This window comes from Eleutherodactylus coqui, chromosome 5, assembly GCF_035609145.1.
Source record: "Eleutherodactylus coqui strain aEleCoq1 chromosome 5, aEleCoq1.hap1, whole genome shotgun sequence".
Classification (NCBI taxonomy): domain Eukaryota; kingdom Metazoa; phylum Chordata; class Amphibia; order Anura; family Eleutherodactylidae; genus Eleutherodactylus; species Eleutherodactylus coqui.
The window spans coordinates 108,221,575-108,237,262 of NC_089841.1; the positions used below are offsets into that span (position 1 = coordinate 108,221,575).

At 41.7% G+C, this 15,688-nt stretch overlaps 1 protein-coding gene across 1 annotated transcript in view; it reads left to right on the top strand.

Annotated features, from left to right (window-relative positions):
- The window catches only part of SLF1 (SMC5-SMC6 complex localization factor 1), an 81,199-nt gene that overhangs the window by 40,696 nt on the left and 24,815 nt on the right, over positions 1 to 15,688 (top strand). The window contains exons 8-12 of the mRNA XM_066603000.1: positions 2,166 to 2,332; positions 4,051 to 4,194; positions 7,339 to 7,501; positions 8,801 to 8,948; positions 9,356 to 9,501. Coding sequence (XP_066459097.1) covers positions 2,166 to 2,332; positions 4,051 to 4,194; positions 7,339 to 7,501; positions 8,801 to 8,948; positions 9,356 to 9,501 — 768 coding nt within the window. The remainder of the gene's footprint in view (positions 1 to 2,165; positions 2,333 to 4,050; positions 4,195 to 7,338; positions 7,502 to 8,800; positions 8,949 to 9,355; positions 9,502 to 15,688) is intronic.

Consider the following 15,688-nt stretch of genomic DNA (forward strand, 5'->3'; position numbering starts at 1 on the left):
AGAGAGCCCCCACAAATGACCCCATTTTGAAAACTAGACCCCTTAACGAATTAATCTAGGGGTGTACTGTGTATTTTTACCCTACAATTTTTGAATAAATCTAAGCAAAGCATTAGTAAAAAAAATACAATTTTCATTTTTTTGGCATTTGTATCAATTTAAAAACAGGTTTTTTTGTACAGCACACATAGGAATGAAGACTTTCACCCCAAAATGGATACCCCTGTTTGTCCCGTGTTCAGAACCATACCTCTTGTGGCCCTAATCTACTTAAAGGACACATGGCTAGGCCTATAATGGAAGGAGCACCCGTTGGATTTCAGGGTACAACGGAATAAATTCCAGGCCCCATTGCCCACTTATAGAGCCATTGAGCGTCTAAAACGATAAAGAACCCCCTCAAATGACCCCATTTTAAAAACTAGACCCCTTAATGAATTCATCTAGGGGTGTACTGCGTATTTTGACCCCACAGTTTTTGAATAAATCTAAGCAGAAGGAAAAAATTACGTTTTTCATTTTTTTGGCAATTTTGTCAATTTAAAAACTGTTTTTTTTTGTACAGTTTACATAGGAATGAAGACCTTCACCCCAAAATGGATACCCCCGTTTGTCCCATGTTCAAAAACATACCCATTGTGGCCCTAATCTACTTATAGGACACATGGTTAGGCCTGTAATGCAGGGAACACCCGTTGGATTTCAGGGCAGAACTGAATAAATTCAAGGCCCCATTGTTCATTTGTACGGAATAAAAATTGACTCCCTAAAAATCCCCCTCCCCCACACACTCCGCTCCCCTTTCGGCGTTCCCCAAATCTTAGATAAAAGTAATAATGTGAACTGTGTGGTATTTCCGAAGACAGGGGTAATTACGGAGGCTGGTTGGGATGGGTACATGGGGCAATAAAACCGTGTATCCCCCCTCCTCTCATGCTTTTTGGGGGTCATTTCTTGACCTCAGTGGTGGGTATAGGGTGTAAAAAGTGGCAATTCACGGCTTTTGCGCATGCGTCCGCCATTTTGGCGAAGCTGGGGTAAGGTCCGCGGATAAATCCGCGGGCCTTAGGTACGTCATGTCATCCTCCCTCACGGATATGATCCGTGGGGGGAGATGAAACGCAAGCTTTTTTAACTTTTTTTAAACTTTTTAAAACTTTTTTTAACCTTTTTTTTTTTTTTTTTACTTTTACACTTTTTTTTTCACTTTTTACACTTTTTTTAAACTTTACATGATCACTGTCATCCATTGGATAACAGTGATCATGTCCCCGGTATAAACTCTCTGTTCCTGGCTACACATGGCAGCCAAGAGCAGAGGGATTTTAAATTTTCCGGGGCTCGAGCCCGTCTGTGCACGCGCTTGATGTCAATCATCGGGTGCGCATGCGCAGACGGGGATTCGGGTCTCGGGACATCGGGGAGGACTTAGGTGAGTATTTTCACCTCCCCTCATGGATCCGATCCATGAGGGGAGGTGAAACTGACTTTTTAAAAAAACTTTTTCGCAATCGCCGCTATCCAATGGTTAGCGGCGATCGCGTGCACAGGGACCGCTCACCGCGGTCCCCAGTAACACCTCCTGGTTCCAGGCTACCTTCTGGAGCCGGGAGCCAGGAGATTTCAAATTTGCTGGGGGCTCCCGGGCTTCTGCGCATGCGCCTGACGTCATCGTCTGGCGCGCATGCGCAGAAGACCGCCGGCGGGTCCGGGAGGACCCGATCTCCGGGGGACACCGCCGACAAGCCAGGTAAGAATTTTCAGCTGCTCTGATGGATCCGATCCATCAGGGCAGCTGAATATCTAACTTTTTAGGCACTTTTCTTTACTTTTTTGCGATCGGCGCTATCCATTGGATAACGCCGATCGCAATACTGGGGGGGACTGCCCGCATCCTGGGATGACAGCTCCATGCTGTCGGCTACCTGCGGGCACCGACAGCATGGAGCTGTCACGTCCTCAGGCCAGTGGGCATTAATCCAAAGAGGATGCATAAAACTACGTCCTCTAGGATTAAAGCCCACTTACTGAGGACGTAGTTTCCCGATGGGGCAGTCGTTAAGGGATTAAACCTTGTAGCTCCTAAAAGATCCTGTCCCTCCAGACTTGGGCTGCTGTTTGTTGGTGTTATTGTTTGTATCATTTTAGGTTCTGCTTTCTTTTAGGGGAATGTAGACGTCAACAACTTTGGTCAGTTGTTGGATATATTTTCCAACCTTGTGCATTATTGTCCTCCATGGGAATCCAATCGGATGGTTCAGTACTACCTTACCACTTTTCAGTGTCCAGTTTGCAAGAAGGGAACATGGTTGTTCATCGAAACCCTGTTAAGGTAAGGAGCATTCTAAGCATTAAAAGATTGAGAAATTCTATGATGCATAAAAAACACACGTACATTTTGTAAGTGAGCTTATTATTTCTGAAACTGTTACATTATAGATAACATCTCCTCTGCTGGTTTGGGGTGCTAATCGTGTCTTTTCACATAAGTGTCCCGGCTTCTGTTTTTAATCCCTGCCTGCTATAGCCATTTTTCATTTTTTATTTTTTCATTCCCCAATTCCAAAAATCGTAACTCTATTAGTCTGTTGATATAACAGTACGAGGACTTTTTTTTGCATGACGAGCTCTATTTCTAATGCCAGGCTCACGCAACCGTATAGGAATTGCGTATTACGCAGGCTCTGTAAGCCCATGTGATGGGCTGTAGCTCGCAGGCAACCAATTACATTGCATTACACAGTCGTGCTCACATTAGCATGTTGGAATTGCGTAAACTGCGAGTGTAAAATAGAATGCAGCATCTATTTACAAAATAAAGCCCATTGTCGCGTATATATACACAGCCCATACGCAATTGCATTGTGTACAGGCTGCCGGTATACGCGTCATTCCTAAGTGATGGTGGGGGAAATATAAGCAGAAAAAAAATAGTTGTACTGCACATGGCCGCCTGCATGAGTATGTGGTCATGTGCACTACAATTTCACCGCCATACGCAGGCTCATGACCGGGTTCACAGCTGTATAACACTGTGGGAGCACCGCTTCGGTTTACGCTTATGGCCTTGTGAGCCCGTCCTTAATAGCAACATATAATGTTTTGAAAAGGTTATAGAAAAAATATTGGGGGGATGGGGTGGGGGGGGGGGTGGTAGAGAAAAACCCCGCAACAAAGCACAATTTTTTTTATTTTATTTGTCTTTTTCAATGTGGTGAACATAACATTTTGGGTAAAAGAACTACAGAGATGCCAAATTTTATATAGTCTTCATTGTGTTTCACCCCACTAGTGGACTGTACAATAAGAAACCATATACTGCAATACTTAAAAGTCTGCAGTGTATTGAGACTATGCTATCACATTTTTAAAGTGCTGCCTTAATAGGAGTGCTGCAATGGCAGATATGGGAGACTTCCCCAGGTTGCCATGACAGCCACTTGGCAGCACCCCAGAATTGAATCAAGAGGATTGGGGAGGGGGGCTGTATCTTGTAGCAGTAGGAGCCCTTCTTCCACTAGCTAGTAATTCAGACACTGTAGCCAGTACTCACCGCGGCATTGGAGGGCCGGGTTATCCCCTGCCCTTCAAGTCACCCACGGCATATGAAGTAAGCTCCACTCCATAGATTCCTTACCACCTTACACGTACAGCAGATAAATGACTCCAGATGGACCTCATTGACATTAACTTGTGTTCTTTTAAGTTTTTGATTTTTTTAAAGTGTATTCCTACGAAATCGTGACCGAAACCAATGCCTGAAACTATAGAAAAGAGTTTCAGGTACAGTAACATTAGCCAAACACACTGGATGGAATACAGCGCCTTATTAACTCACTGCAAATGGCTTTCCAATGGCTACACGGTGTGAGAATTGTTTGTCTAATAGATTCTGTATTTTAGATGTGAGACAATGTTGTACTCTCCTACAAGCATGGAATAAAATACTCCTGGTAACCGTACAGCATGCAGGACAACGTCTGTCATTGGGTGAATATTCAGAGGAGGCCAAACCTTCTGTTTTAATTGAGGTTCCCTTCCTGTTTGTAGATATTTTCTGGAGGACAGGCTGTGCTTATGCCATGACACCTCTGATATGGAAATTGATACTCCTAAAAGGAGGAAAATTGTTGCAACACTGCTAAAATTTCTGTCAAATGTGATGCAAGAAGAAGTAAAAGCCCTTAGTAAAAAGTGAGTTTATAATCTTGACTTGTAGATAACGTGTTTAATCTTGTTGTTTTCAATAACTCATCTTTTTTGCTCCTATATTATATAGTTTTTCTTAAGCCTTTTGAGATGTATGTAATTTTACTCAGATGAGTATTCTCCCGATTCAATGCATTGTACACATCATAGTGATACCTATAAAATGACGGTGTTCCTTACTACAATAGTGATGAATTACTAAAGGGGTAATTATTGGCATCCACCCCATTGCCTTTTTACATTCTGCTTTAGTGGGCTTTAATCCTCAGGGACGTAAAAACATGCTTCCTCTGGGGATTAAAGCCATGTGGAGCAGGGACGTGGCAGCTCCATGCTGACTGTTACTGGAGGTAGTCGACAACCTCAAGCTGTCATGGGGGGGCCGCAAATGAATAAATATATATATATAACTTTGTACAGTATGTTTGCACATATTTGAGACTAGCTGATATACCCGGCTTCACCTGAGTTAATTTGATACAGGTGTTTACGTGTTGTTCGCACTGAAAATTTTATGAAGTCAAGGTTACTTTAGAGTAACCGAGGAACAGAATATGTATACATATAGAGGAGCGTTAGATTCTCCTCAGGCTACATGTACTGATGTCCCTCTGTGGAATGTGTCACCCCTCCCACTCTCCTCATTTAGGACCTAAAGAATGCCTGCATCAAATTTCACGCTTGTATGGCCTCGGGAAGTTACATAGGGGTGTACTTATTTTTACAATTACCATTGAATAATCGAGTTGTGACCCCTTTACTTTTCCTATTTAGGACCAAAAGAATGTTCCTGCCAAATTTCATGTTTGTAGGACAGCGGGAAGTTAATAAATTAGATTAGGTAAATTATGTGGGGTGCCAATATTTTTGCAATTAGCAATGTTAATTTGCGGACAGGCCGCGGGTCGGATGGCTTCCATTTACTTCAATGAAAGCAGTCCATGCGGGATCGCAGGAAATTGAGCATGTTCCTTTTTTTTTTATTTATCCGCGAGCCGAAATTGGAATTGGTTTTTGCTCAGGTGCATGAAGAACCATTTTTTCCATAGCTTGCTATGGAGGGTTGTTGCTGCGGAACCCGTAGGCAAACGCTAGCCCCCGATTTCACAGCAAAAATCAGCCCGTGTGCACGAGGCCTTGGTTGGTTGTAAAGCTGCTCAAACATGTTGAGATAAACCACATATTCACAGCTGATTAACAGAAAATTGAGCCTACTATTTATGTTCCTGATACTTCACACCAATTTCCTGGTTGTGCTGCTGTGTTTTTTGAGCAATCAGCTACAGTGGAAAAGTGTGAAATAAACAAAAAAAACTAAAACGTGTGAAAAAAAGTTACAAAAATAAGTTTAAAAAAATTAGACAATAAACTAAAAATATAGACATAAAAAAGAAAATGACCCAAAGCAGACGCCAACAAAAACGTATGCACCCTGTAATCCAAAACCATTCATATTCTACATCAAAATGTCTAAAACAAAATGAGGAACCCATTCACATACTTTATTTTAGCCTAAATATACTAATTAAAATAAACTATAAATGTTTAACCCCTTAGTGACGGAGCTTTTTTGCTTTTTTTTCCATTTTTTTTCCCCACTCCCTTTTAAAAAATCGTAGTTCCTTTATTTATCCATCCACGTCGCTGTATGAGGGCTTGTTTTTTGTGGGATGAGTTGTATTTTTCAATGGCACGATTTATTGTACCATTTAATTTACTGAAAAACTTTTTAAAAATTGTAAGCGGAGAAAAATGGGGAAAAAAAACGACATTCCACCATCTTTCGGTGCGTCCTGTTTCTACGGCGCACAAACTGCAACAAAAACGACCTGATCTTTTTATTCTATGGGTCAGTACGATTACTATGATACCAAACTTATGTAGTATTTTTTTTGCTGTAGTACTTGTATTTTTTTTTTTTTAAGGTATTTAATTTTTTTCAATTATTTTCTGCGGTCATTTTGTGCGCGCAATACCTTTTTTTTCGTCGACATAGTTGAGCAAGAGCTCATTTTTTGCGGGATATCCTGTAGTTTCCGATAGTATCAATTTGGAATACATACGACTTTTTGATCACTTTTTATTGCGTTTTTATCTGGGAGACAGGGTAACTAAAAAAGTGTATTTCTGGCGTTCTTTATTTTTTTTTTTTCGGACGACGTTCACCGTGCAGGAAAAATAATGCACTACTTTGATAGATCGGACTTTTATGGACGCGCCGATACCAAATACATATTTTTATTTTATGATTTAGATTTTTTAATAATAGATATGGCAAAAGGGCGGTGATTTAAACTTTTAAAACTTTTTTTTTTTTTTTTTTTTACAATTAAAAAAACTTTATTGTTTTTTTTTTTTTACTTTACTTTGAAGTCTCCCTGGGGGACTTTAACATGCGATGCTTTGATCGCTCCTGCAGTATGACGTAATGCTATAGCATTACGTCATACTGCTTTTTCACAGGCAGTCTATCAAGCCACCCCACGGGGATGGCTTGATAGGCAGTCTGCTAAGGCAGCCCTGGGGCCTTTCTAAAGGCCCCCGGCTGCCATGACACTTGCACGGCTCCGCCGATCTCACCGCAGAATTGACAGGCATTTAAAGGGTTAATATCCGCGATCGGCCGAGCGCGGCTATTGCCCGCGGGTGTCAGCTGTAATAAACAGCTGACGCCCGCGCTGTCTGGAGGAAGATAGCGGTGCTACCTCCCTCCATACACGTCCTGAAACAGCAGGACGTAGTTTTACGATAGCGCCGTCACTAAGGGGTTAAGGGCGGAATTTTTTTTTTTTTTTTTTTAGCATTTTACCCCCAATAAAACAAAAGCTGTCAGTGAAAAAAAGATATAAATAACAGTCCTATATGTCATGGAAAGAAAAGCGCAGCAAAAATAATTTTGGTAGCTGAAGGAAAAAAAAATAGGGGCGCTAAACCACCACATGGGTAGAATCCTTAAAAAGTGTCTGGTCCTCTTCCAGAGAGTGTGGTTCCGGAATCGGAGGTGGGTTACATTCTCATGGCCCACCCTGTAGAAGGGTATGTTCACACAGCAACAACACAAACTGTATTTTTATTCTGAACAGGGGAAATAAACTGCCTTAATACAACTTTCACTTTTATTGTTTTTAGACTTTGTGAACAGGGGGATTTGTCACGCAAAACTTTGTTTCCATCTTTTATTGCTGGAATATTTTGGCCTGAGACCAGAACAATGGCCTTCTTAACGAAGAGTACTAGTGTGCTGACTGATCTTTCAATAATGTGTCATAAGAAGATGCATGGGGTAAATAATGTGAGTATTACGATTGTTGAATAATCATCACGTTTCTAGTCTGTAGCACAAGGGTGTTTACTCTCTTGACTTTTGTTGTCATTTTTGAGCACTGGGATCCAAAGATTTGCTCACAAGGAATAATGGGCAACAGAGGTAATATCCAATTTGCAGCCAAATCGTTGCCAGACTGTCAGAGCAATTGAAGATGGCCATACTTGCAGGCCATGTGGGACTGTCAGAGGTTATCGTTCCAACATTCCCTATAATGATCCTGTCAATTTCAGTTGGGTTATTAATGGCATTGGCACTTGCATTGTTTTTAGCAAGACATGCTGTGATATCTGGCCAGATGCCTGATGTCAGCTGCTGCACTAGTAAACATTGTGATCTTTATAAAAGGAGTAAAAGATCAAATGTCATGGGGATAAAATAATGTGAATGTAAGTCAGTTGCAGTAAGTAGCGAAAGGAATGGATGCCAGGCATGTGAGGCTCAGCTGAACCCAATGTGCAGTGCATGCAAACTTGAGTAAATTCTCTTTCTTACGGCAGCCGTTCAAATACTAAATAGTAAAAAGAAAAAAAAAATCTATATATGTTAGATGGTGGTTGCTGTCTAACGTATTGACTAACTTGTTGGCTAACTAATTTAAGTAAAGTTAATCTTAAAACGATCTGACCCTATAGACTCATTTACACGCAACGTTATCGCTCAAAATTCGTTCAAATGATGGAATATGAGCAATAATATGAGCAATAATCGTTGCAATAATCGTTGCATGTAAACACTGCCATCGTTCACTGTTTGGCTGAACGATGATTTTAAGGTGAGCTTAAAATCCATCGTTTAGCCCGAGAGAGATAACGGACCGCACGCTGTGTTCTGCACAGGGGTCGGAGATTACATTGTATTCTGCCGATAGCTCTTGCGAGAATAATGGAGCTGTGTGCAGAGCTTAGACCACATGCTGTGATATGCAAACAGGTCCCGGAGACCCTTTTACATGCAAATAAAGCTGATAAAGTGTTAATGGACATAAAAACTGAATGACCTTAGGCCGATGCAAACAGGCAGTCATTCATCTTAATTGCTTTGTATCAAATCCATTATGCTGGTGTGGAGAGGCTAAATTCTGAGAATTGTGTCAAACTGTCTAAATACTTGACTGCAATCAGTTCAAAACCACATGGTAGTATGGTATGAATGTATGTAAGCTGTTTGTGCCAACATAGTTGTATTTATGCTAGTTGTCATTACACTTGAACGTTAAATGTTAAGGTGGTTGTGAACTCGCTTACGTTTTTATGTTTGTAAAAGCCGTTCTCCCAAGAGGTGACCGCACACGTGGATGGGATCCTCGCTGCCGTAGTGGAATATTGGATACTCCTCGGCTTCTACCTGAAGAAAAACTTGCTGCATCAAGTTGCCAATGACTATGTATTCTACATCTGTGTTTCATGCGAAGGTATTGCAAATTTGTATCTCCTCTCAGATTCCAACATTTAAAGTGGGTCAATAATTCTAAGAAATAGTCTAAAACCAGACTCTAGTGTTTGAATATAATATAGATCAGTCTTTATTTTCTATCCTTTCCCTTTAGTTTTGATACTATTAAACAATAAAGTTTGTTGACATGAGCGTGCCGAGTATTCGCAGTCCGTAGTGCATTCCACGAAGCAATTCAGTCCCCTAGAGCAGTTTTTGGGGACACTGGCTATAAACACTACTTTCTACCAAATGGAGCGCCTGTAGCAGAGGTCCCTGAGGTCTGCCCTAGGGGAGCAAATTGCTATTCGGTGTACATTATACGCATGCTTCATTACATGTTGTACCTGTAGAGAACTCTTATAACATATGTCTTACTTTTGTTAGAGCTTACAATGGAAGAAAAAGTCCAGTTTGTTTCCTCCATTGCTTCGCCGTGGCTTCAGATGTTGGTTGCAGAGGTGATTTTTAAAAAGCTTTACTCAGAAAACAGCAAGCAAATGTCTAATGAGCCATTATCTTTACAAAAGCTGGTAAGTATTAGTTACCTTTCATCATTCTACATTAAAGAATCTCTTTATACACGAGTCTCTTTGGTAGTTAAACGGTAGTTTCATTTTTTTTAGCTTTTATTATTTCTTATATATATTTTATATGTTCTTACTACTGACTTTTTTCTCTTACTGCATCAGGTATTTACTATAACAATCAGTCTGCCGTTGATAAATTTACCAAAAATAATGCAAAAACCCAAAGATGCTTGAAAGGTCCCAAAAATGTCAGTAATTGTCTTTTAACTATGATTAAAGGGATATTCCCAAGATAGGTGATTAAAAGCCTGAATTCTATGGGTCTCACCGCTGAGACCCCCAGTGATCCAGAAAACGAGGATCCCATTCCCCTCCCCCACCTCTCCTCCTCACTGGAGGGTCCTTGCACCCCTGTAGTGGCGTGGAGATTTAATGAAGCTGTAGCTAAGCATGTGGGGTGCCGTGCCATTCATCTTCAAAGACGCTGATGTAAATTGCAGTGTACAAGATCTATTTCTAGCAGTCCCATTGAAGATGAATGGAGTAACGCATACTTGACTGCCGCTCCATTCAATCTCCTCCTCATTGCAAGGGGGGGGGGAATAATAATCTGCATTGAAGGGGACATGGGACGTCTGTTTATAGGATCAATGGGATCAGTCTCGATGGTAGAGCCCCAACTGATCAGACTTTTCTTACATATCTTGTGGATAGGTGATAAAATTCAGTTTTAGGAGTACCTCTTTTAAGGGGTTATACCAGTATTATAAGCTATTCCCTATTCACAAGACTGGGTATAACTTGCTGATCGGTGGGGGTCTTGCAGCTCAGACCCCCACCAATCCCAAGAATGAGGATGCCATGTCTCCTCCCTTCTTCACTCTGGGCTTGCTGCACCATCCCTGCATAAAAGAGGAGACTGAATGGAGGGTTGGCCATGTAAGCACAGTGCCGCACCATTCATTTTCACTAGGGTTGTTTGAGATAGCATAACAGCAAGTGCTTGGGTGTTTCCATCAGCCCCATTGAAAGGAATGGAATGCTGACAAAGCATGCAAGGTCAGCACTGCGCTCAGTGTGGCAACCACTGCAGGTTAGAGAGGCTTCCCCGCAGTGATGAGAATAGGAGGACGCGGTACCCCCATTCTCAAGATTGGTGGGAGTCTTAGCGGTGAGTTCCCCACCAATCAGCAAGTTATACCCTACCGTTTAAATATGGACTAACCTGTAATTCTGATACAAACCATTTAAGGCATAAAAAAGTTAATCTAAGGGATATTCTAATGGAAAGGTGCTAAATGTTAGATTGACGAAGGTTTGTCTCTAGAATTATCACTAATTTCTAGAATGAGGGGCTATGTCCCCATCCACATAACCTTAATGTGGAAGTCGTAGTAAGAAGTATGGAGTCAAACATGTATGCTGCCACTCCATAACACTTGAGAAAGAAGTTCAAGTCCTTCCCTTTTATATTTCCTATTTCTTTTGAATCCACTTTGAGCTTTGGCTCAAAAAAAGGCATGAAATACTTTCATAAAATGGTCTTTTTTTTTCAGAGACTTGCCTTAACTCTGGAACCTTACAAATATAAGACAGTTGCTTAAACTAGAAGGTGCTGAAACATTTGTCTATATGAAATGTGAAAAATAAAACCTAATTGGATAAATTCAGCAAATAACCAGTAATGGTACATGAAAATGTGCGCAACTAGATTTCATCTACCAAATAGTTGGTGTTTGTACATGTTTTCTTGATTTTTGTAGAGGCTGCCTAAACCTTTTGTACAAAACTGTATAAAGAAATGACCACACAGAAGTTTGTTTGAAAGCGCTATCTCCATCGTTGATTCAGTATCACAGTAAATGTGGCCCAAGAACAACTAAAATGCCCAATAATTATCCATGTGAAAATGATAGGATCATTATGAGGCATTCTTCCTTAATAAATACTACTGGACGACAAGTGCAAATGGCCTCTGTGACTCTAATAGTCAGCCCAGAGGTCTTGTCCTGTCTGGACATTAATCCTGTTGCCTAACATTTGAGTCAAGTAGGGGGACCGGGTCCTCGGTGGCCGGCCAAAGCGTCTCCAACCCCCTAATCACCTTTAAATGCGGAGATCCATTTACCATAACAGACTGGCAAGCAGGCACTTATTATCACTCAAGCTGTCCTGGCACTTTTCACAGTTCACTTCACATAGTTAACCTTTAATGCTGAGAGAAAGTGATGAGTTTTTAAATGCTGTATTTCGTCCACAGAGCAGAGGAAACATTTATAACGCATGAATATCACATCACCGTTTTATCAACGCTCTGGATCTTAAAATATATATAAAGTGGCTGAAGCCCTACTGAGCCGTCTTCTTCTTACCTGTTCTAAACTGAATGTATCTGTCTGCCTACAATGATCCGCTTTGTATGTTGAACAGTAGACGCACCAAATGTTAAAGGGCCACCGTCATAACCCTTGAACCCCCAATAAACTACATTATGGGGCTCAAGCGTGAGAGAACGAGGAGGCCAGAGAAGTTGTTGTGTTTCATACTCTCCGGGTGCCCCATTCCTGTGCTGTGTCCCCCGCGGAGTTGGCGTGTGCACACAGTGTAACTATTTCCAGACGGCTGTAATGCCCACGTTCTACCATTGTGATGAACGGGTGCACGGACACTCGGCTGGCTGAAAATAGTCATGCTGCGTTCCAGCACCGAGTATGAAGCACAGCTCCCGGGGCTCCCTGTTTCCTCATGTTTGAGCCCAATAATATTGTTTTGGGGGCTCAAATGTGATGACCGGTTCCATTTTAAAGGGGATTTCTACTTTTATGTAAATTAAACAATTAATCATTGCATAATAAAAGCTTCTGGATTGCCTTACTATTTACAAAATCCCCCCCCTGCTGTCAAAAACAAGTAGATTCTGGGTTTTAGCTTACTTTTCACAGCTGAGAGTTTGCCTCAATTGGTAGTTTGCGATGTAGGCAAAATGTGTTTCTGTAGTACAGCCTGTCTAGTTCACAGATGATTGCCTAGACTAGATGCACTTTGACAAACTTTAAAGGCCCATTTACACGCAACAATTATCACTCAAAGTTCGTTCAAATGAGCGATTAATGTGGCATGGAAACGCGGGCATCGTGCACTTTTCATCTGAACGATGTTTTTAAGGTGAGCTTATAATGCATCGTTTAGCCACAGAGAGAAAAAGTACCTCTCAATAGACCGCATGCTGTGTTTTCCACGGGAGTTGGGAGATTACATTGTATTCTGTTTGCAGCCCCGACCAGAACAATGCAGCTGTGTGCAGAGCCCAGCCCACATGGTGGGCTCTGCAAACAGCTCTTGGAGGCCCTTTTGTATGCAAATGAAGATGATAATGTGTCAATGGACATTAGTGTTCATTAACACTTTATGCAAAATGATCACTAAAGCTTTCAATCTTTTGAAAGATTATCTTGGTGTGTAAATGGGCCTTAAGCTGTGAGGCTTTAGATGTAAGTAACAAAGTTCCAAATCAGTGACAGAAATTTACAGGGGCAGTATAAGTCCAAGTACAAACTTCAAGAAAATTTACTGTGTGGACCTTCGAGCTAATAATATTAAAATATAACTTTTATTAGGAATAACTAAAATAAAAAAGAAGAACGAAGCATACAAATAGTGGGTCGAGTGAAAAACGATAATTCAAGAACACTTGCCACTCGTGTGTAATGACCAACTAGGTTTAAGTCAGTCATAAAACATGACTTTGATAGTCCAAGTTTGTTAGTCGTCTGTCAAATCGTTGGAAAAAGTGACACGCGATCGTATGTCAAGTTATTGGAAGAGCTGACACACGTGAAGTATTTAGTCAAAGAAGAACAAAGCGTTACCCTACGCGTTTCCCCCACCTAGTGGGTTCCTCAGGGGTTCCAATACGCTATTCCAGTAATGTACTGGATTGTGGCTAAAAAGATGGTTCTTAACGAGACCTCAAAGGTATCCAGGACCGGTAGAGCCGGGTACCGAGGAATCGAATCTAGGTCTGTCTGAATGCAGCTCTGAAATCACAGCCAAATTGCAATTGAAGAGTGCTTCCAAGTGCAATATATTCCAGGACAGAGCCAGAAAAGTACCTAAACCGTAATAATAACTACGAATAAGGTCAATTTAAGAGCAAAATCTATTCTCAAAGTTCAAAATTTGACCAGGATGATACGCCTTGGTCAAATGTAGCCGTCAAATATCAATTAGATCCCTAAAGTCCTCTATTATTCTGCAGGTGTTGCAGCAGATAAATGCTATCTATGATAATTCTTTGGTAAGCTAATCCCTGCGTTTAGAGCCTTAGACAAAAACTGAAATCAAAATAAATGAAAAAAACGGCGGCATGTCAGTCCTAGTGGTGGAGTGACAGCAATCAGATCTTTGAAATGGTAACTAATTAAAACCTAAAATGTATTGCATTTGCAGCACGTTTAATTATATAGGGTGGGGCCTGGAAAGTAGCCCGGCACCACACTCTTATACCTTGGCAGAATTAAGAATTCCAAATACGCGCTTATAAAATGCAGTATGTTCTATTTTACCATGTATTGCGCGCTATAAAGCCCTATTGTTCTCTATGGATACGTAATAAACACTGTACATGCACAGTTTCATTGCAGTCATGCGCAGTCAAAAATCGCTGCCATATGCAGCGTTTTGCCACACGCTCGCGTGAGCCGGCCTTGGTTGTGTATACTTTTTCTACAATGAAGAAGATATAAAAACAGCCTGTTTACAACCAAAAGTGTACTTTTTTGTTTTGCGTGAAGTTTACTTAACTTGTAACATTAAAGGTAATTCCATCCAAAAAGGATAATCTCCACCAAATGCACAAACTAGACCATAATGGTGTATGCTCAGGATTACTCTCCCATCCAATCTAATGACAGACTCAACTGCAGAGACAAAACTTATTGCTGGCCTAGATAGGCATTCATGGCAGCCCTGGAAGCCTTCAGAAATTCCCCAGTTGCCATGGCAACCAAATAGAACCCGCGATCTAATTGGGGAAGGGGCATTCCGGTCCCCTGAATTACGATCGAGGCATTTCAAGGGTTAACAACTGTGAGCGCTGATTGGATCACAGTTCAACTTCATATACAAAGCCCAACGCTGGAGGGCATGTATGTACGCCCAAAGTATCCAGGGGTTAATGTTGTGATTGCTACAGCAGCATCCTGCAGTGTTAAACAATGGTGGGCTGTCCTGTCAAGTTTTTAAGTTTGCTTTTTGTGTGACTTTTGCAGGAAGATGCAGCAAACGGTGCCGCATGAAGGCTCCCGCACACTTGTGTTTTTTTTAACGGGAATGTCAATGGGACTTTCTAATGTTAAAAACTCATCGTAACTTTGTGCTTTGCGATTTCTGTCCGATGCGTTTTTAACATTGGAAAGTCTAATTGACATTAGCTTTAAAAAAATGCAAGTAGGTAGGAGCCCTGAACCTTGAATCTGTAACGCATCCAGGCAGATACCCGATTACAGAACTAAGTCATAGATGGGAAGCAGGATGAGAGTCCATTTTTTTTTCAAATTCTTCCTTTTAATTCTGGCAAGTGTGCCATCTTAAAGGGGTTGTCTCGCGAAAGCAAGTGGGGTTCAGCACTTCTGTATGGCCATATTAATGCACTTTGTAATATACATCGTGCATTAAATATGAGCCATACAGAAGTTATTCACTTACCTTCCCTGCGCTGGCGTCCCCGTCTCCATGGCTCCGTCTAACTTCAGCGTCTAATCGCCCGATTAGACGCGCTTGCGCAGAAGGGTCTTCTGCCTTTGGGTCTGCCCGGCAGCAGCGGCGTTCTGGCTCCGCCCCCTTCTACGCGTCATCGCATAGCTCCGCCCCATCACGTGTGCCGATTCCAGACACCTGATTGGCTGGAATCGGCGCACGCGATGGGGCGGAGCTACGCGATGACGCGTAGAAGGGGGCGGAGCCAGAACGCCGCTGCTGCTGAACCGAGCCGAAGGCAGAAGACCCTTCTGCGCAAGCGCGTCTAATCAGGCGATTAGACGCTGAAGTTAGACAGAGCTATGGAGACGGGGACGCCAGCGCAGGGAAGGTAAGTGAATAACTTCTGTATGGCTCATATTTAATGCACGATGTATATTATAAAGTGCATTAATATGGCCATACAGAAGTGTATAACCCAACTTGCTTTCAT